We start from the raw sequence: 20,249 nt of genomic DNA on the forward strand, positions 1-20,249 counted from the left end.
CTGAATTTTTATTTTTAATCCAAGCAATACAAGAATGTGGTACACAGAATTAAGGTTTATAATAATAGCTCCTGAGCTCCTCCTGTGGTAGGAGGTGCTCCTCTGTAATCCCAGCAAGAGGATTGAGTTCAAGGTCACCCTCTACTACATAGCAAGTTTGAGGCTATCCTGGGCTTTTCAGATGCTGTTTCCAAAGAAACCAAAGAACAAAAAAGAACAGTTCCTCTTCAAGTCCACAGTTACTTCTTCAGGTCAGGTTCTTCGGAATGATGTGTTTAGTATTTGTACATTTCTTCCCATATCACATTAGACTGGATCCTATAAAATTGCCAACATTATTATTATTGGCTTTTTAGACAGGTTTTCTCTGTGTAGCCCTGATGGATTCCTGTCCTGGAACTCAAAAGATCTGACTGCCTCTGCCTCCCGAGCACTAGGATTGAAGGTGTGTGCCATCACCGCCCAGCTATTGCCAAGGTTATTAACTTGCAAAACAAACAAAAATGTTATTTCTAGATGTGGCTCAACCTAATAACCTAGTTTGATTTGCCTTCCTTTGACCTAGCCAGCTCAACCACTGTGAGACAAGTTATGAATTCTGAATCTGCGATTGCCTCTCACCTACCCTGACACAGGGACTGGGTCTCCCTTTCCCAGACACAACATCTTGGGGTCTGGGTGAGAGAACCCTAGGGTTTAAGGTCAACTGAACCACTTCCTCAACCAGGCTTGTCAAGGGCTGTCTGGTTGTTTGCTGACATGTTACAGATCCCTGTGTCCTTTTGTGAATTTGGCCCATGGCACAAGGGTGCATGCCCAGTAGTCCAGACCTCCAGGTATGGCCTTTGTCCAACTAATTTACTGCCTCGAGCCTCAATCTCTCTATTGGTAAAAATAGACCATTAGCCTTCCATTGAGATAATATAATGGCAGGCATGTGTCCAGAGAGTATCAATGTTTTTGGCCCTCCAAGGTCTTCCTAGCTGCTCTTCTACCTTCAGAAGTATATAGCTGCCCAGGACAGGGCTCTGGAGACCTAGATCCCTGACTTACCTCAACTTTTCTTCTGCCCCAAGACTCACTGAATGCCTGCCACATCCTAGGCCTGTCTACCCCATGACTAAGAATTGATTGCTGCTGGTACTATGAGAGCCTCTAAACTTTTGAGAACCATGGTGTCTCCAATAGTGTGCCTGCCTTCCTTTGGTGGGGTGGGGCACTCCCCTGTCAGCTCCAGTTATTCCAGCCTTGGGCACATTGGGCTGAATAGGGTTGTAGACTTTGGGATCAAGTGTACAAGTGAGACACATCCTGTTCCTCTGAGGCTCTATTTAGGGTGAGAATGGACTGAAATTCTCAGCCCCTTTTGATTTTGTAGTCAGCTGAGTTGTAGCAGATAAATGTCACAGTGGCAGAGGCACTCAGGGTCCATCCTTAGCAGAAGCAGCATTACCACCAAGTGTCACATGGTTGATGGAAAGTTGCAGTTTGGATGAGTTTATGTCAGCAGAGAGGTTAAGGAGTTAGGACCTAACCTGGGGTAAGTGAGCCTGTAACAGAGTTGAAGGGCAGACAGGTATTGGCTAGATGAAAACGTTCTAGGCAGAGGAACAGCAAAGACCTGTGGTTAGAGAGGAGTACAGGGAAGTGATGTAACGTGTAGCAGGAACCAGGTGCAAGGCCACGAGGCTCTAAGAGTCTGAAGCATAAGAAGCCTTTGAGAGAACTCAAATCAAGTAGTAACATGATCAGATTTGTGGTCTGAAAAGCTCCCTCTGGCTGCCTGGCACAGGAGAGTGTTTGAAAGCAGGGATCCCTGGGAAGTGGTTTTGGTACTATTTAAGTAACAACAGTGACTTTGTCTAGTGGGGTTGTTACAGGGATGGGTGGAATTGTATGTTTTCAAGGAGAATTCTGGGTCCTGAGCCCCTGGACAGGGGAGGCTGGATGGAGTGTCTGTGTGAGAGACAGGGTGCATGCATGCACTGTTTGCTAGAACACTGGTCTGGATTCCCAGGGATGGAGGTGTAAACCAGGAGTAAGGAGCAGAAGGTAAAATACAGGCAGCTGACAGATGGCCAGTGATACCTTTAAGGGCTAGGTATGTGCCAAGAGGGAAGGAGGTCCATGGGCAGGCTTACAGATTGGGCTTTGATGGGAGATGCCAGGCAGGAACTGTCTCACAGTACCTGTCTAACCCTACAAAGGGCCTTATTCAGTAAGGTGCCACATGATTTTCATTCTCTCTCCCCCTGCCAGATCCTGCTCATCTCTGACTACTTCTATGCCTTCCTGCGACGGGAGTATTACCTCACACATGGTCTCTATTTGACTGCCAAGGACGGCACAGAGGCTATGCTTGTGCTCAAGTAGCCCTGGCTGGCACAGAGCTGCATGGACAAGAGGGGGAAGGGCCGGAAGCTGGGCCAGGTCCCTCATCCAGAGTTGCCAGCAGGCAAGTCCTCAGGCAGAAGAGGTTCAAATCCAGGGTTGCAAATATCTGGCACCAAAGGGGACTCATAGCTGGCCACAAGGCCCATGGGGAGAAGCTGGGAGCACCCCATTTGGACCTGCCACTTTGTGACTCTGCACAGGAAGGAAGGGGGAAGCAACAGGTGAGCAGAGCTTTAGGTTGTGGCCACTTAATAAATGTGTGGGCTTTTTCATTGTTGTTCTGGTGACATCGATTCCTGGAGTCGGGTGAGTCTGGCCCCAGTACTACTTGGTATCCTGTATTAAGGAGGTTTCTGGCCTGTGTCCCTGACTGACACAAGTATGTGAACACAGTAACCTAGCAGCCCTCCCTACTCCCAAACAAGCAGCTAGAGGCAAAGGGCCAGGCAGGCCTGAGCAATCTTTATTCTGCTGAAGAAATTACCACAGATCCATATACCATGTCAGGACAAGGGGAGCCAGCCTTTCAGGGGTGGGCAGGTCCTGGCAGGAGGCAAAAGCCTCAGGTGAATGAGGGACAGGTTTGCAGACAGGCAAGGGGCTTAAAAAAAAAATACAAACCACACAGAGCAGGGGTGCTGCTCCCCACCCACTCCCAACCTGGCCAGCACCCAGAGGAGCTACCCTTACGTGACTGGCCCAGGACCCAGGGCATGGTAGGCTGGCTGGTGTCCCCTATCTGGGCAAAGGGGGGGGGGGGAAGGTTCACATCTCTGCCTAACCCACTGGGGACTGAAATAGCTCAGTTTAGGAGCCAGGACCTCCCTGGAGAGAGCCTGACCAGAATTCCCAACCACCCCCACCCCCACTCCTGACTCAGAAGCCAAAGGTTTCTTGGGAGGCATAGACCATGTAGAGGAATCCGTCTTCATCCTTCTCCTGTTCATAGATGTCAGCGATGGGCGTGGACACGCTCACCATGCTGTGCTGGTTCACCAGCAGGAAGAAGGCCTGCGTGGGGTTGAGCTGCAGGCGGCGCCTGCGGAGGCAGGGGGGCATGCCAGGTGAGGAGGCCGCCTGCCGGGGCCTGGGTGACCCTCCAAAATCTTCACTTTTCGTCCATCACAGCCTGCACTAAGGACTCACCTCTTTAGAAGTTCCCCCCAACCCTGACCTTGACCTTTCCCAGTCTCCTAGAACAGGGGCGGTGCCCTCCCTATCTCCTGTCCCCTTGCCCCACTCCATCCCTTCCGAGGGTAACCTGGCCCCTACCCCACCCAAGGCCTTCGGGAGGCTGCCCACGCACCGGATGATCTTGACCAACTCGCTCATGTTAACATGGTCTGGGACCAGAAACTTGGTCTTATCCAGGACAGGCAGCTGCTTCTCACCCTTGTAGCGCTCGATGATCACCTGGAGTGGAGTGGGCGGGGGACTCGTAAGCCAGGGGCGGGACCTGGCAGGGCAGGGCGTGGCCGGGGGGGGCTAGAGACTCACCGGGATCTTGCTGGGGTGCTGGTCGCGGATCTGCTGCACCTCCTTACAGCGGTCGGCTGCGGACAGCACTGGGCGTGAGGCCCGGCGGGGCTGAGGCCTCCCGCGACTCCGCCTCGCCATCCCCGAGGGGCGGCTCCGGGCCCGCCCCGCCCCAGCGCCCGCCCCCGGGGCCGTCGGCCCCTTAGCCCTCGACCAGGGACGCGGTCGGGAGGCGGGCGACCCTGCCAGGCCTCACGGCCTCCCCACCCGGGGTCCGGCCGGCCGGTGCCTGACGTCATGGGGCTGACGTCACCTGCGGCAATCGGGGTCGGCTGGCACCCCCCATCCCTCGGTCCCTGCTCGCAGTCCGCCCCCAGGGCCTCACCGAAGCTGCGCCGCTGCTTGAAAGGCCGGTCGGAGGGCATGGCGCGGGCCCGGCGGAGCGCGCAGCCGGGGCTCCGGGGCGCGCGGCTCAGGGATGTGGCTGCGGTTTGGTGCGCCGGGGGCTCCGGGGCTCGAGCTCAAGGGCTGCAGGGCTCGCGCTGAGCCTGGCGGTGGCGGCTGCGGGAGGTAACTCGCCTGGGTGACGTCAGGTCACAACATTCCTTAAAGGGGAGGCCGGCGCGCCGCTCCCATTGGGCCGACGGAAAACCCGCCTGCTCGGACCTGTGACGCCACGGCGCAGGCAGCCCGGGTTCCCGGCGCGGGTCGCGAGGGGGCGGAGCTTCGTGCCATCACAGTTGCGTGACGTCACGGCCCGCTGGCTTGACTCTCGGCCCCTCAGACCCAGGTGAAACCAGGTGGTCGTCGCCTCCGGTTCTTGGACTCACGCCTCCACCGAACTTAGCATTAGAGATCAAAGGCGGTGACGGAGGTGGAGCGGGGAGGGGTGGAACACCCAGGCGTTTAAAAGTTGTTGTGTGTCTGTGACCGCGGGGGTCAGAAGATAACGTCGATTTCTTGAGGCCGAGTTACCTACTGGCGGTGCTGGGAACCGAACTGAGGGCCTCTGTGATAACAGCAAGTGTAATAATAGCTCTTACTGCGGACCCGTCGCTCCAGCCCCCCACTCCCACCCCGCCAGGCTTGAAAATACTTCTGGGACAGCCTTAGAAAGCATAGTCTCCCGGTGTGAGGTTAATAGGCGACGTAGATAAAGCAGGAGAGAATGGGAGGATGTATCAGAGGCGGTTAACCAGGCGACAGAACATGCGGAATTGACCGCACGCCAAGTGACCATTCACGGGAGGGTCCCTTGAGAGGACAGAAAGAAGTATGTTCCAGGAATGTTGCACAGTAGAGTACTTTACTAGCACGTGTAAGGCTTAGATTCAGTTTCCCAGTTTTTAAAAAAAAAAATTTATAATTAACAATTTCACATATCAGCCATGAATTCCCCCAGTTTCCCAGGTTTTGCGGGAGTTGGGGAGCATGGACACAGAGAGACAACTCCCAAAGAACTTTTAAAATTGATTAAAAAACAAAACACAGGATTAATGCCAGATGTATCTCATCTTTTTTTTTTTTTTTTTTTTTTTTTTTTTTTTGATTTTCAAGACGGTTTCTGTATAGTTTTGGTGGCAGTCTTGGATCTATCTCATTCTGTAGTTCTGCAGACCAGGCTGGTCTTGAACTCACAGAGATCCGCCTGGTTCTGCCTCCCAAGTGCTGGAATTAAAGGCATTGTGCCACTACTCCCCGGTTTATCTCACACTTATTATCCTAGCTCTGTGGGAATTTGAGGCAGGAAGATGGGCTAGATTTGATTTGAGGTAAAGAAGAAAAAGGTTAAACTGAAAGAATTTACAGAAGACCATTGCTTGAAAAAAAATTATCGAGGATATACTTTAGAAACAACATGTAACTGGTAAATTAACTGATGTGTAAGTAAACCTAAACAGGTACTTCATATAGACATACATAATAGTGATTGTGGGTGCAGAAACAAGTTGCTCGTAAAGAATTCCTAAAACAGGAGAGCGCAGTGGAGCTAGGATTGCTCTAGGGAGGCTGTGTAGCGGTGGTGCATGCCTTAATCTCGGCACTGTAGGCAGAGGCAGCTTGGTCTAGATAAGGAGACCCTGTTTGTTTTTCAAATGTCCTAGGGAGCTGGATTTGTTTGGAAGTATATTGTCTGCTTGGTCAGGTATATATTTCAAAAACTAAAAGGGAGGCACTTCGATGGTACTATGGATAAGAGTGCTTGCCCTCAAGCATAAGGACCTGAGTTCCATTTCCAGGCCATGTGAGATCAAAGAGGCTGCCCCTACAGAGAGGATCAGCCAGGCCTTATATGCGTAAGCTGCTAAACTCCTAGTATGTAGCAGCCACAAGTTTCCTAACTTATGGACTTAAATCCTACTTGGTACCTTCACTGCTCTAATCTGAGGCATTCCCCGAGAGAAAGCCTGTAAGTGTAAGAGTTAGCCTTTGTTCTGGGCTTGCTGCTGGATCCCTGTCACATCCCAGCTTCCCCTGTGGTGAGTAGACAGAATTAAGTCCATCTCAGGGCATTTCTCTACTGAACCTGGAAGGAATTTTTAATATTTAAAACAGGACCTCTGTGGAGGTAGAAGAGAATACCAGCACCTACAGGCTCTCCTCTGACTTCCACATACACACCGTAAATAGATAAATGTAAACAAAATGTAAAGGAAACAATATGGTTTCAAATACAGAAGAAAGAAAAAAGGAGGTGATGGGGGTAGTGAAGGGTACTGGAACATGGATGGTAGAAGCAGATTTTGAAGGAAAGTGATTAGGATGGTAAATCACACAAAACCAGAGCTGGAGGAAATCTTTTACATTCATTACGTTCACCTTTGAAAATACAAAATGCTCAATTGGTGGAGTGCTTGCCTCAAATGCAGGAAACCCTGGTTCACATAAACTGGATGTGGTAGCACATGTCTATAATCCCATATTATCAGATTGGCCAAGAAAAGTAAGAAGGAAGGCCATAGTGTTTACAAGAGGAGTGAAGAGGGAAAAATAGAATATATGTGTGAAAATGTCAAAGCAAGACCCATTTCTCTGTATACTATGTAAAAAAAAATAAAATAAATAAAAAATAATAATAATAATAATAATAAAACATGGACCAGAGAGATAACTGTGGGTAAAGGTGTTGTCTGCCAACCCAACCACCTGAGTCCAATCCTGGAAACCGACGTGGTGAAAGGGAAGAACTAATTTCTGCAAATTGGCGTCTGACTTTCACAGGTTGTGAATACAGACAGCTCAAAATATGTATGTCAAAAACAAAAACAAAAACAAAAACAAAACAAAAACCCAACAAATCGAAGGTGCCAAATGTCATATGGAAAAATGTGTACAGAGAACGAAAGGAAGCACTGATAGGAAATTCACTCAAAGTAGACTGTCAGGCAAAGGTCACTCATTAGTGAAGGGCTAAGAGGGCCCTACTAAGTAATGGAATTATTCTCTAGGAAGAGAGATCTCTGAACTCAACTCCAAGTTTATGAAAGAAAGGCTGAACTGGATGTTGTGATGCATGCCTATAATCCTAGCATTTGGGAGGTAGAGGCAGGAGGAGGATCCAAAGTTTAAGGTCAGTCTGGCTAATGTGAGATCCTGTCTCAATGTAAGAAAAAATGCTTTTGGTAAACTGGGGACTCAGCTGTAATCCCAAGACTCTGAAGACTGAAATCAGAGGATTACTGTGACTTCAAAACTAACCTGGGCTACAAAGCCAGACCCTGTCTCAGTCCATGAGACTTACTGAAATATCTTGTTATGATAGACTCTTACAGTGAAGTAGGAGCGGACATCAGCAAACTTCATTTGACTTGACAAGGACTTAGGTTGGATTTCTGTAGTCACAGGTGTACCCTGGTGTCTGGCAGCTACTCAGTTCTGCAACCTCATGAGGGCAGCCTTAGCCTGAACGGCACAGCATACCACAGTTAGGTTTAGTTTTTTACATACTTGGCCTGAAGGCTCCAATTTGGTACAGAGCTATGTCTCAGAGTGGACAAGCCTCATAAACAGTGTCACAGGAGATTGAGTGTTCTTTCAGCCAGTAAGGGCAGCTGGAAGAAGTGGGTCAGCCATAGCCCTGGGGGAAGTGGTTACACCTGTCTGCTGTCAGACTCAGTCCTAAAGGTCTGCACTTGATCGACCTGACACCTGTATGCTGTCTCCCTCTAGTCCTCCCTGTGGTCCCTGGGCCACCTCATCTCCTCAGAATTCCATAGTCTGGCCTCCTCAAGTTCTCTTAAGTGAAATGCCTCGTGGATGCCTTAAACTTGACCAGCCCAGATCTCCTAAAATATACTCCAAACCTCAGTCATTCATGACAATTTTCTCCCTTGTCACATCTTAAATTCTGTTGCTCCTACCTTTGAGATATTTCTTTAATCTAACCATACTTCACCTCCACCACTACCACCTGGGCAAGAGCCACCACTATACCATAGTGACCTACCTGCCTCTGCCTCCCAAGTGGTGAATTTAAAGGCATCATGCCAGGCTGTGTCATGCTTTTTAAACACCAAGTATTAGTAGTTTGTCTGCTTCTATGAAATACAGGCATGCAATACCACACAAGGCTCAGATAATTTCTCTGTTTTTTAATTTTAAATTTATTTTATGTGTATGGGTGTTTTGCCTGCATTATTGTGTGTGTACTGTTTGGGTGCCTGTTAGCCACAGAAGCCAGAGAAGGCATTGGAGCTCCTGAAACTGGAGTTATAGATGGTTGTGAGCCACAATGTGGGTGCTGGGAATTGAGTTCAGTCCTCTAGATGATCAGCTAAGGCTCATAAGTGTTGAGCCACCTCTCCAGCTCCCATAGATCATTGTACCACCACATGGTGAGTTTCCGTGGTGTGGATTCTTAGAACTGTTGTGTGGCCATTTTTATTTTTTTTAACTTGGACAAATGCTGAACAGAATTGCTGAATTGTGGGTCAGGGTGTACATTTACTTACTTACTTACTGACTTATTTATTATGTATACAGAAGAGGGCGCCAGATCTCATTACAGATAGTTGTGAGCCACCATGTGGGTGCTGGGAATTGAACTCAGGACCTGTGGAAGAGCAGTTGGTGCTCTTAACCTCTGAGCCATCTCTCCAGCCCGTACATTTACTTTCTTAAGAAATTGCCTGGCTAGGATTTATTATTTATTTATTTTCAAGAGAGGGTTTCTCTGTGTAGCAGCTCTGGTTATTCTGGAACTCGCTCTGCAGACCAAGGTGGCCTTGAACTCACTGAGATCCGCCTGCCTTTTACTCCTAAGTGATGATGGATCAAAGGCCTGTGCCACTACCGCCTGTCTAGGGTTTTTAAATTTCATATGCTAATGGCTCATGTCTATAATCCTATCACTTGGGAGGTGTAGGCAAGGAGGATCATGAGTGAAAGATTATTATATATATATAACAAATTTGACCTTTTGTTTGTTTGTGTTTTTGAGACGGAGTTTCTCTGTGTAGCCCTTGCTGTCCAGGAACTCTGAAGCCTGGGCAAACCTTGAACTCCAGATCCTTCAGTCTCAGCCTCCTAAGTAGATGGGATTACTGTTGTGAGCCATTGGACTAGGGTAAATGACATGAAAAATTTTCAAGTTACAAGGAGGTGTTAGTTTAGCTTGTAGATGTATCCTGCTTGTTAAATAAGAAACACAGAGCCAGTTGCAGAGTCAAAAACCATGAGGTCAGAGCCAAAGCAGAAAACCTTACCCTTCACTGCTTCTGTGGTTCCTCCTCTCCGCAAGAGACCTACTTCTGTGCGTCCTGTCTATTTAAAGACTTTCTGTTCTCCTCCCTCATTGGTTGTAAACCCAGCCACATGACCTCCTCGTCACTGCCTGTTTGTACAGACCTCCAGGTCTTCTATGGTTGGTATTGAAATTAAAGGCGTGTGTCTGCCCTGCTGGCTGTGTCCTTGAACACACAGAGATCCGCCTAGCTCTGCCTCCCAAGTGCTGGGATTAAGGGCGTGCCCCACTACTGCTCGGCTTCTGCTCTGGCTTGCTCTGACCTCAAGGCAACTTTATTGACATACAAATAAAATCACATTTCAATACAAATAAAATATCACTATATTTCCCCTTTTCTATTTTAATAAAAAGAAAAAAAGGAAAAAGTTATAACTAATATAAGAAAAACTATATACAAAAGTACAATAACTATATATACCATATATACAAACAATAAATACCTAAACAATGTCTAGTCCATTTGTAATTGACAAATTCAGAGAAAATAATTCCATTACCTATCCTATTTTGGTAAGTCCAGAATGTACCTGATTCACTTTTTATCCTAACTTATATAACTAACGGAACTGTCTTATAACGTCTTTCAAATTTATACATTAGCTGGTAAAGGCACTTGCTGCCAAGACTGATGAGTTTCCAGGACCTACATGGTTAGATGAAAGAACTTACTAACACAAATTAACCTCGACCTCTACAGGTGTACTGTGGCACATGCATCCCCCCTACACACACATACAAAACAAAGAATTTTTATTAGTCCTTTGAGACTTTATTTATAAAAACCATTTGGCCTACATGTATGAATGTACACAATGTGCATGTCTGGTGACCACAGAGCCCAGAAGAGAGTGTGGGGACCCCTGGAATGAGAGGTACAGGAGGTTGTGAACCATCTGAAATGAGTGCTGTTATTCAAGTTTGGGTCCTCTACAGAAGCAGCAAGTACTCTTAACAGCAGAATGAGAATTTCATAGTTCATTTTTTAATGTTCATCCTCCAGCTTACCTCCCCCTTTTCTACCTACTTGTGTTTGTATCTTTTTTTTATCCTTCAAGACCAATTTTGTGATGTCTAAATATTCTTGGATATGTGATCTTCTATTGGTGCATGGTCGAATAACCATTACCAGGGGGTACACTCTTAGAGAAAATTGCCTCTCCCTCTCCCAGTAGCTAGCTGTTGCCAGTAGTTTCATGGCCTGGGGTGAGATTGTGTGTCCAACTCCTATCTTGCTAGGATTTGGTGTGGCTTGGGCTTGCACAGATTTTGAACACACTGTTGCAGCTACTAAGAGTTTATGTGTGCAGCTGCCCTGCTGTGTCCAAAAGATGTTTTCTTACAGTCATCCAGTGTCTTGGCTCTTACACACTTTCCTCCAGCTCTTCTGTAATGATTGCTTAGCCTTGGGAGAGGAGGGTGAACTATACATGTTCCCTTTAGGACTGAACATTCTACAGCCTCTTATTTTCTGCACCATAGCCAGTTGTGAGTCTCTGTATTGAGCATTATCTATTGCATTTAGAAGCTTCTCAGATAAGGGATGAGAGGTACATTGATCTTTGGATAGAATGTAAGTCATTAGGAGTCAGTTTAATAATATATCCATTTAGCAGCATATTAGCCTGATAATGGCTCCAGGTGTGGGTTTCATCCTGTCAGAGGAATTTAGATTTAATCAAAGGTTCTTCCCATGATGTTTGTGCCACTATTGAACCAGTGAGCCTGTATTTCCAAGCTAGTCATTTTTGTAACTTGAAGGACTCACAGCTGAATATGACTAATAACTCTTCTCCAGTAACTTGCATAGCACCTTTCTGGACTGTGAAAGCTAGCTGGTCAGTAGGGATGAAGCTTCAGGTTTGGACCAGCTTGATTTCTCCATGTCCTATGACTCAAGCATGTGCTGTCTTCAGCAATCGGGTCTTACTGCCTGGAGGGTAACCAAGAGCAGTGACCACTGCCTGCAGTGTTTGGGGGTCTGTGGGACCTCACTGGCCAACAACACCAATGGCAGCTCATACCCGGCACTGGACTTTTTGTTAGCCTCTGGTGTGTGGTAGGAGCACTGTTGCTCTGTTACAGGGTAACTCTGTTCTAACTTAGGTATGTGAGTTGGGGATGGAGAGATTTAGGAAGGCTCTGCAGCAGTATGTTTCCATGTCTTTTCCAAAAGGTCTTCATTGTTATCTATCCCTTGCTTTGCTGTCTTCTACCTTACCCTCCACTCCCTCACCCTAGTTTAACCCTTCCTGTTCCACGATTCCTTCTTGACAGTGCAGTTTATCTCCTCTCCCTTGAACACGGCACCTTAGTAATTTCATGACCTTCATGAGTGTTCCAAATGAAACACACATATCTGAATATTTAAAACTAACATCTACTGATGGGAGAAAACACATGACATTTGACTTTTTGGTTCCGGGTTACCATACACAGAATGATTGTTTTCAGCTCTCTCCATTTACCTATAAATTTTATAATTTCATTTTTCTTAATAGCTAAATAATGCTCTGTTGTGTAAATACGCCATATTTGCATCCATTAATCAGTTGATGGACATCTAGTTTTCATTTCTTGGCTGTTGTGAATAGAGAAGCAGTAAACATCAGTGAGCATGTACCTCTACAGTAGAGTATGGAGTCCTTTAGGTATATACCAGGGGTGGTATAGCTGGATCATATAGTAGGTCTGTTTCTAGCTTTTTGAGGAACCCCCATACTGATTTCTATGGTGGGTAAACCAGTTTGCATGCATTCCCACTAGCAGTGAATAAGTGTTCTGTTTTCCCCACATCACAGCAGCATCTGCTGTCATTTGTGGGTTTTGTTTTTTTTTTTTTCTCGAGACAGGGTTTCCCTTGTGTAGCTTTGTGCCTTTTCCTGGATCTCACTTGGTAGCCCAGGCTGGCCTCAAACTCACAGAGATCCACCTGGCTCTGCTTCCCGAGTGCTGGGATTAAAGGCATGCGCCACCACTGCCTGGCGTTAAACTTTTTTCTTTCTTTCTTTTTTTTTTTCAGGGCTGAGGACCAAACCACTAAGCTAAATCCCCAACCCCATGTTAAACATTTTTTTAAAAAGTGTCTCTCAGCCATTTCTATTTCATCTTTTGAGAACTCTGTTTGGTTCTATGCCCCATTTTAAATTGGATTGTTTTCTTGTTTTTTGTTTTTTTCCGAGACAGGGTTTCTCTGTGTAGCTTTGTGGCTTTCCTGGATCTCGATCTGTAGACCAGGCTGGCCTTGAACTCACAGAGATCCACCTGCCTCTGCCTCCGAGTGCTGGGATTAAAGGCGTGTGCCACCACCGCCCAGAGTCTTGTTTGATTTTGAGTTCATTATATGTTGTATACTCTGTCAGATGTATAACTGGTATTTTTTTTCCTCATTCTTTAGGGTGTTTCTTCACTTGTATGATCGTGTCCTTTGCTGTACAGAAACTTTTTAGTTTAATGAGGTTACATTTATTAATTGTTGGTCTTAATGACTGTGCTGTTGGGGTCCTTTCCTGTGCCAACTAGTATTACAGATTTTTAACCATACCCAATTCCCTTAGCTGTTTTTTAATAAAGTACAACAGCATAAAACAGCTTTAATATTATATTAGATTCAGTGACCAGAAAGCCCAGAGGGTAATTCTGAGCCCAGGCAGCTGGTTACAACAATAACAGCTGAGTTATCACCAAGACACATGGAACATAAAAAATTCATGCACCCAAGACCATTCAGAAACAAACATGCACTGGTCACATACATTTATATATTTAACTGAGTCTGGTGTAATTTTGTGTGGCTCCCATGTCCACAAGAAGACTTACAAGCACGGATCCATCCACACATACAAAATAGATAAAACTTCCCCCAGGAAACACACTTTGTAACAAATAGTATAGATTTTAAACTATGCCAGATGAGCAATTCACAAATCCTGAAATAAGAGTTTACACTATAATCTTAAGACATAGAGGAGCATGCAAACCAATCATAGGAATAAAATATTTTTAGGAGTGTGGGAATAGAGCCTTAAAGGTAAGGGGCTTTGGGTAGTGCAGCAGAGCAAGTTTAGGTGTAAGGTATTTGGGGATCATTTGTTTGCAGCATTAACAGTTAACAATTTGTGAGAATTTGGAAATCAAGTTTGCCAATTTTGGCCATTGATTTGTATTGAGGCCAAGCTGATAAAATCTGAGTCTGTGGAGGAAGAAAGGGAGGGTATCAAAGCAGAACACTGTGGGGTGGTCAGGCTGGCTGCAAGGCTAGAGGAAACCAGGAGGGAGAAGAGAAGGGAGGTGTCCACTGGGTCAGCAGGCCAAAAGAGCCAGAGCCACGTGGAATACAGTGGCCTGGAGCTTAAGCTGTGGACCTCCCAGGCTGCTGGGAGAGGGGAGAGAGCAGGAGAGGAGATGTCTACGTGCGTGCAAGAGGCTGCAGGAGCCAACAAGCACGTGTGCCCACGTGGATGGTGACACAGAGCAGAGGGACGCAGCAGCTGAAGTATCAGACTCTAGAATTTGGAATAAAATTTATAGACAAATGACCCGTACATACGTTATTGAGGGTTAGATCAGTAGATGCTGTAAGAGAGGACAGGCATGTGCTGGGCATGCATCAGCTGGCCTCTCCTGCTTATATCTCTCACATAACAAACATGGATGGAACATTTGTGCAGTTTAGGGTGGGAGAGCAGACAGAAACAAACAGGGAGATAGGATTTGTTTCAGGTGGAATGGGCAGATAGGATCCCAGCATGGCCAGACCAAACACCGGGAGAGCCTAGTGAGTCTTTGGCACCAATGAAAAGATTAAAAAACAAGGTGAAGTGGGTACTTTTCAGCAGGCCCTGCCAAGGTATGCCACTGTGAGAACACTCCATGTGTAACAGAGTACAAGAGGTTTATTGGGGAGAGAGAGAGAGTGAAAGGCCATCTTGGAGTCGGGTGATAGAGGAAGGTAGACAGACAAACAGAACAGGGAAGAGACGAGAGACAAGAAGGAGAAGTGTATGTGTATGTGGTGTGTGGGGGGGGGGGGGCTGCCAGTGACTCAGTGGCTTGGCTTAGGGCCAGTCCCTGAGTGAAAAGGTGTCAGAAGCTGCCACAACCCTGGCCAACAAAACCCAGACCACTGAGTACTAGCTATAGAGGGAGGGTGGGAGCACAGACTATAACATCTTGGACATAAGCGACTTCAAACCACTTGGTTTGGGAGTATGTGTGAGACAGCCCCAATTTGGGTAAATTTCACAGCAGACAACCCAGGAGTGACTGAGGATTGGGTTTAGACCCGGTGTTGCCATCCAAGCCTGTGCCAGAGACCAAAGACTAGGGCCAGGTGTGCCATGGGATAGCCTGGGGTAGAGCAGTAGGGTTGGGGTAGCCTTTGTGAAGAACATCTAACACAGAAGCCCCCTGGAACAGAGACTGCAAATGGATCAGGCTTGCTGTGACACAGCCATGCCTTGGCAGGGGATCCTGAGAGTCCTGGGCCTGGAAAGAGATACCTTTACGTAAAGACCCAGTACCTCTTTATGTGGTGGCTGGGAAACGGCTGACTTACCCTGAGTCAAAAGTTGATCTGGCTTACTGCCTCAGTAGAGAAACCTATTATGGGGGGCGTGCAGAAAACCTATTAGGTGGCATGTGCCTTTAATTCCAGTGCTCATACTCCAATCTCCAAAGACAGTTCAGGAGGATCTCTGAGTTCAAGGCCAGCCTGGTCTACATAATGAATTCCAAGACTCTACATAGAGATCCTTCATCCCCGTCCTGCCCCACAAAAAAAAAGATGTTAAAGATGCTATCTCTTCAGTGTTCATTGTTGGCTTTTTTGTCAAAAAGCAGGTGGTTGTAAGACTGTGTCCTTGATTCTAGTCCATTGACCAATGAGTCTGTTTTTATGCGAACACCATTGTGTTTTCATTACTAGAGCTGTGTAGTGTAACTTGAAATCTGGGATGGAGATGTCTCCTTTCATGGTTTGAATGAGAAAGCCCCTCCCCCAAGCTCATATATTTGGATTTTTGGTCCATAGTTGTTGGGGCTGTTTGGGAAGATGAGGTGAGTCCCTGTTGGAGGAGTGTCACTGTGGGCAGGCTTTGATGTTTCGAAAGACTGTTGTGATTCTCTCTGCTTAGTAGTTGTGGATGAAGATGCCAACTCTGAGCTGTTCCTTCATTTCTGTCACCGTGGACTCTGACTCTCTGAAACAGTAAGCCAAATTAAATGTTTTCTTTTAAAGTTGCTTTGGTCATAGTGTTTTATCACAGAAAAAGTAAAAGGCCTGGAGAGATGGCTCAGCGGTTACCAGAGGACCATCTATAATGAGATCTGGTGCCCTCTTCTGGCCTGTAGGCACACATGGAGACAGAACACTATACATAATAAATAAATCTTTTTTTTTTTTTTTTTTTTGAGCTGAGGATCGAACCCAGGGCCTTGCACTTGCTAGGCAAGCACTCTACCACTGAGCTAAGTCCCCAACCCCAATAAATAAATCTTAAAAAAAAAAAAAGTAAGACACCTCCAGTAGATTTTTTGTTGTTTGGTATTGTTTTGGTGATTCGGGTTTTTGTTTTAATGTAGTTCCATGTGAAATTTAAGATTTGTTTCAATTTCTGTGAAGAATTGTAGATGTAACCATCTTATTAAATAAGAAACACAGAGCCAGATGCAGAGTTAAAAGCCTAAGAGGTCAGAGCAGTAGCTGAGAGCTGATACTAAAAACCCTTTTTTTTTTTTTTTTTTTTTTTTTGGTTTTCCGAGACAGGGTTTCTCTGTGTAGCTTTGTGCCTGTCCTGGAACTCACTCTGTAGACCAGGCTGTCCTCGAACTCACAGAGATCGGCCTTCCTTCTGCCTCCCGAGTGCTGGGATTAAAGGTGTGCACCACCACCGCCCGGCTTCTACTCTTCTTACCCTTCACTGTGACCTTCCCCTCAGAAAGAGACCTAGTTCCTGTGTATCTGTCTTTTTATTGACTTTCTGTTCTGCCTTCTCATTGGTTACAAAGAATTGGTTACAAAGAATTCTCATTGGCTACAAAGAATTGCATTGGAATTTGATGGCAATTTCATTAAATCTATAGATTGCTTTTGGCTGTTTTCACAGTAGTGATCCTGCCAATCCATTTCTTTCTTTTTTCTTTTTTCCTTTATTATTTTTTATTTTTTAATTTTTTCCTATTACCAGCTTGATACAGTACAAATTCTTATCCTAATAGTGAAATGTTTGATTGAGGCTTGCCCAGTAATTGAGTAAAACCAAAACTTATAATAAGCCACAGTCATCCTAGGGTCCCTCCTGCTATACAACTTCCCTGGTTCTGTGGGTTGCAGTCTGATTGTTCTTTGCTTTATATCTAGAATCCACTTATGAGTGAGTACATACCATGTTTGTCCTTCTGGGTTTGGGTTACCTCACTCAGGATGATATTTTTCTGGTTCCATCCATTTGCCTGCAAATGTCATGCTGTCATTGTTTTTCTCAGCTGAGAAGTACTCCATTGTGTATATGTACCACATTTTCTTAATCCATTCTTCAGTTGATGGGCATCTAGGTTGTTTCTAGGTTTTCAAGACAGAATTTCTCTGTGTAATTTTGGTGCCTGTCTTGGATCTCACTCTGTAGCCCAGGCTGGCCTCGAACTCACAGAGATCTGCCTGGCTCTGCCTCCCGAGTGCTGGGATTAAAGGCGTGCACCACCACCGCCCGACATGTCAGTGGTTCTTAACGTAGTGTAGTGTCCAAGGGCTTGCCCTGAAGAATTCTTTATTTGTCTGGGGTGGAGCCTATGCATAGTTGTGTTTTGTTTTTAGTTGGCTGTCTCATAGACATTAAACTCTTATCACTGTGTCCTTATGTGTACACTGGGTCTGGCACATAGTAGGCATTCACTAAGCACTAACTGAATGAATAATCAAATGAAGCCTGTTACATAAAGGGTGATTAAAAGGGAGACATAGGCCAGGTGGTGGTGGCCCACACCTTTAATCCCAGCACTTGGGAGGCAGAGCCAGGTAGATCTCTGTGAGTTCGAGGCCAGCCTGGTCTACAGAGCGAGATCTAGGACAGGCACCAAAATTACACAGAGAAACCCTGTCTCGAAAGCCCCCCCCCCCAAAAAAAAAAGAGAGACACAATTTTGTTTGCCTAATATTAAAATCAAATGCATATCAAGAAGGTATTCAGAACCCCAGAAAATTCAAAACACAATCAAATTCCCTATTTTATCTTGCCATTTGTTGTGAATTTGGATGTTCAATTGGACCTTGTTTCTGCGGAGACCACAAGACCTAGTTCCTTGGCCACATGCAAGGAAACAGTGGGCTGGGGTAGGACCACAGCCAAGTCTCATACTTTTGCTTGGGTGCTGCATATGTGTGTGTGTGTGTGTGTGTGTGTGCGCGCGGAAGACAGATAAGTTCTAGGAGGCTTCATGCTGTGAGACCCATTATCAGGGAAGGTGACCTGGCTTCCATTTGGGTCAACAGAGAGGAAGGGAGCAGATACAAGCTAGGCAAACTAGAAGTGAGCTCACAGCAGTGTGGGTGAACCTGCAGCTCCCAGCTCAACAGCCTCTTAGCAACATTGGGGACAGTGCTGGCATAAGGTGGGCAGGAAGGCTAAGGCTAGACACTTGGGACTGTGTCACAGTTGAGAAGGGGTATGGGCTCATAGTGCCTGTCTCCGCTGGTCACAGATAATGCTTTTGCCATGTGCAGGGGAACACCCTGTGGGACAGATAATGGTAAGGAAAATCAAGCCGCTTTTGATGTACTTGGGCTGGCTTAGCCAAATAGAAGCAGCATTTTGAATTTTTTTTTTTTTTTTTTTTTTGATTTAGAATCTTGTCTATGTAGATCTAAACTCTATGTGGGGGGGGGGGGGGGGAGAGAGAGAGGAGAAAGGGAGCGGGGGTAAGAGAGAGAGAGGCCTTTAATCCCAGCACTCAAAAGGCAGAGGCTAGTGGATCTCTGAGTTTGAGAGCAGCCTGGTATACAGAGAAAATTCCAGGACATCCAAGGTTAGGCAGTGAAGGAAACCATGGAAAACAAAAGGCTGGTGAAGATGTAATTGAACAAGGGGGCCATGTTTCAGCCCCAGCAAGAAGCAGAACTTGGCAGCTTCGGCCACATGGTTCTGCAGTTAAGGATAGAAGAAAGGGGCTATGGAATTTGCCTCCATGATTAAGGAAAGCTGCTGAGACCAGGCATGTGTCAGGGTGTCCCTGAATGGAGGCCTAGAGAGGCCATTTCATGAAACGGTGAGGTTGAAGCCTGGATTGCCTTGGAGACCCCAAGATGCTACCTGCTGAGGAGAGCTGCTAACAAGGAAGAGAACCAGCCCAAGAGAGAGAAGTGTGTTGCAGTCAACAAAGCTGAATGGACTTGGAGATCTGAAGAGGGTTTTGACATCAGACATGGAGATGCAGGGCTTGGAGTTTTCCCAGCTAGTTTTCAGTCTTGCTTTGGTCCAGTATTTCCTCACTATGCTCCCTTCCCTATGTTTGGAATGGTAATGTATATCCTGTGCCATTAAATGTTGGAAGTATGTGATCTGCTTTTTGATTTTTATTTTATAGGAGATTACATTTAAGAGATTGCATGAAGGGACTTTGAACTTTAGATTTTAAAATATTGTTGAGTCTGTGATAGATTGTAGAGAATTTTGAAGTTGGACTAAATGCATTTTTGCATTATAATATGGCTACAAGCCTGTTGTGTGATGTTTTGTGTTCTGACAAATAAGCTTGCCAGGAGATCAGAGGGCAGAGCTAGCAACTAGTTAACCATAGAGGCCAGTCAGTGGTGGCACAACACTTTTAGTCCCAACACTTGGGAAGAGGAAGCAGGAAGATTGAGGGTCACCCTGGGCTACACGAGATTGAACCAGTTTAAAAGAGTAAGGAGGCCAGGCAGTGGTGGTGCACGCCTTTAATCCCAGCGCTCAGGAGGTGGAGGCAGGAGGATCTCTGTGAGTGGAGCCAGGGAGTGGAATGTGGCGGTTTGAAAGAAAATGGCTCCCACAGGGAGTGGCACTATTAGGAGGTGTGGCCTTGTTGTCGAAGTGTGTGACTGTGGGGGTGGGCTCTGAGGTCTCCTATGCTTAAGCTACACCCAGTGAGACAGACCACTTCCTGCTGCCTGCAAGTCAAGATGTAGAACCCTCAGCTCCTCCTCCAGCACCACGTCTGCCAGCTTGCACTATGTGGCACCATGACAACAATGTAAGCCACCCCATTAATGTTTTCCTTCCTAAGCGTTGCCGTGATCACGGTGTCTCGTCACATCAATAGAAACTTTGGCTAAGCTTACGTGTCCTTTTTGTTCCCCTCAAGATGGCTGTAGACAACCTCCACTTTGCAGGGACAGGGTCTTTTCTTGAAGGATTTCTGGGATTTTACTGTCAGTCACAGGATGGACTTGTGCTACCTCCTGAGTCCCTCAGGATCACACCCATCTGAAGGAGTCAGGACAGTTTTAAGTTTGTTCCTTCAGTTAGCAGACTTCAGCCAGGTAGGGCAGACAACTGGGTCAGGCCCCACCCTCTGACCCACACATGGTCACACAAAAATAATGTATCTGTGGGGTGTGTGTGCCATAGCAGACATGAGGTGAGCTCAGGCATTGGTTTTCTCT

General features: G+C 46.3%; 2 protein-coding genes across 3 annotated transcripts in view; one reads left to right on the forward strand and one right to left on the reverse strand.

Annotated features, from left to right (window-relative positions):
• Pigu (phosphatidylinositol glycan anchor biosynthesis class U) overlaps window positions 1-2,671 on the forward strand; it is an 88,809-nt gene extending 86,138 nt beyond the window's left edge. For both annotated transcript variants that reach the window (XM_036184861.1, XM_036184863.1), the window contains one exon: window positions 2,260-2,671. In XM_036184861.1, coding sequence (XP_036040754.1) covers window positions 2,260-2,373 — 114 coding nt within the window. In that variant the 3' untranslated portion in view covers window positions 2,374-2,671. The remainder of the gene's footprint in view (window positions 1-2,259) is intronic.
• A 159-nt stretch (window positions 2,672-2,830) lies between these two features.
• Window positions 2,831-4,533, reverse strand: Map1lc3a (microtubule associated protein 1 light chain 3 alpha). The gene is made up of 4 exons (XM_036184864.1): window positions 4,256-4,533; window positions 3,892-3,947; window positions 3,701-3,807; window positions 2,831-3,433 (listed from the first exon to the last, which is right to left on the reverse strand). Exons 1-4 carry the CDS (start codon window positions 4,293-4,295, stop codon window positions 3,271-3,273), a joined length of 366 nt encoding a protein of 121 aa, XP_036040757.1. The 5' UTR covers window positions 4,296-4,533; the 3' UTR covers window positions 2,831-3,270.
• Between the last annotated feature and the right edge of the window lie 15,716 nt (window positions 4,534-20,249).

The sequence above is a fragment of the Onychomys torridus genome, chromosome 4 (genome assembly GCF_903995425.1).
Source record: "Onychomys torridus chromosome 4, mOncTor1.1, whole genome shotgun sequence".
NCBI classification, from domain to species: domain Eukaryota; kingdom Metazoa; phylum Chordata; class Mammalia; order Rodentia; family Cricetidae; genus Onychomys; species Onychomys torridus.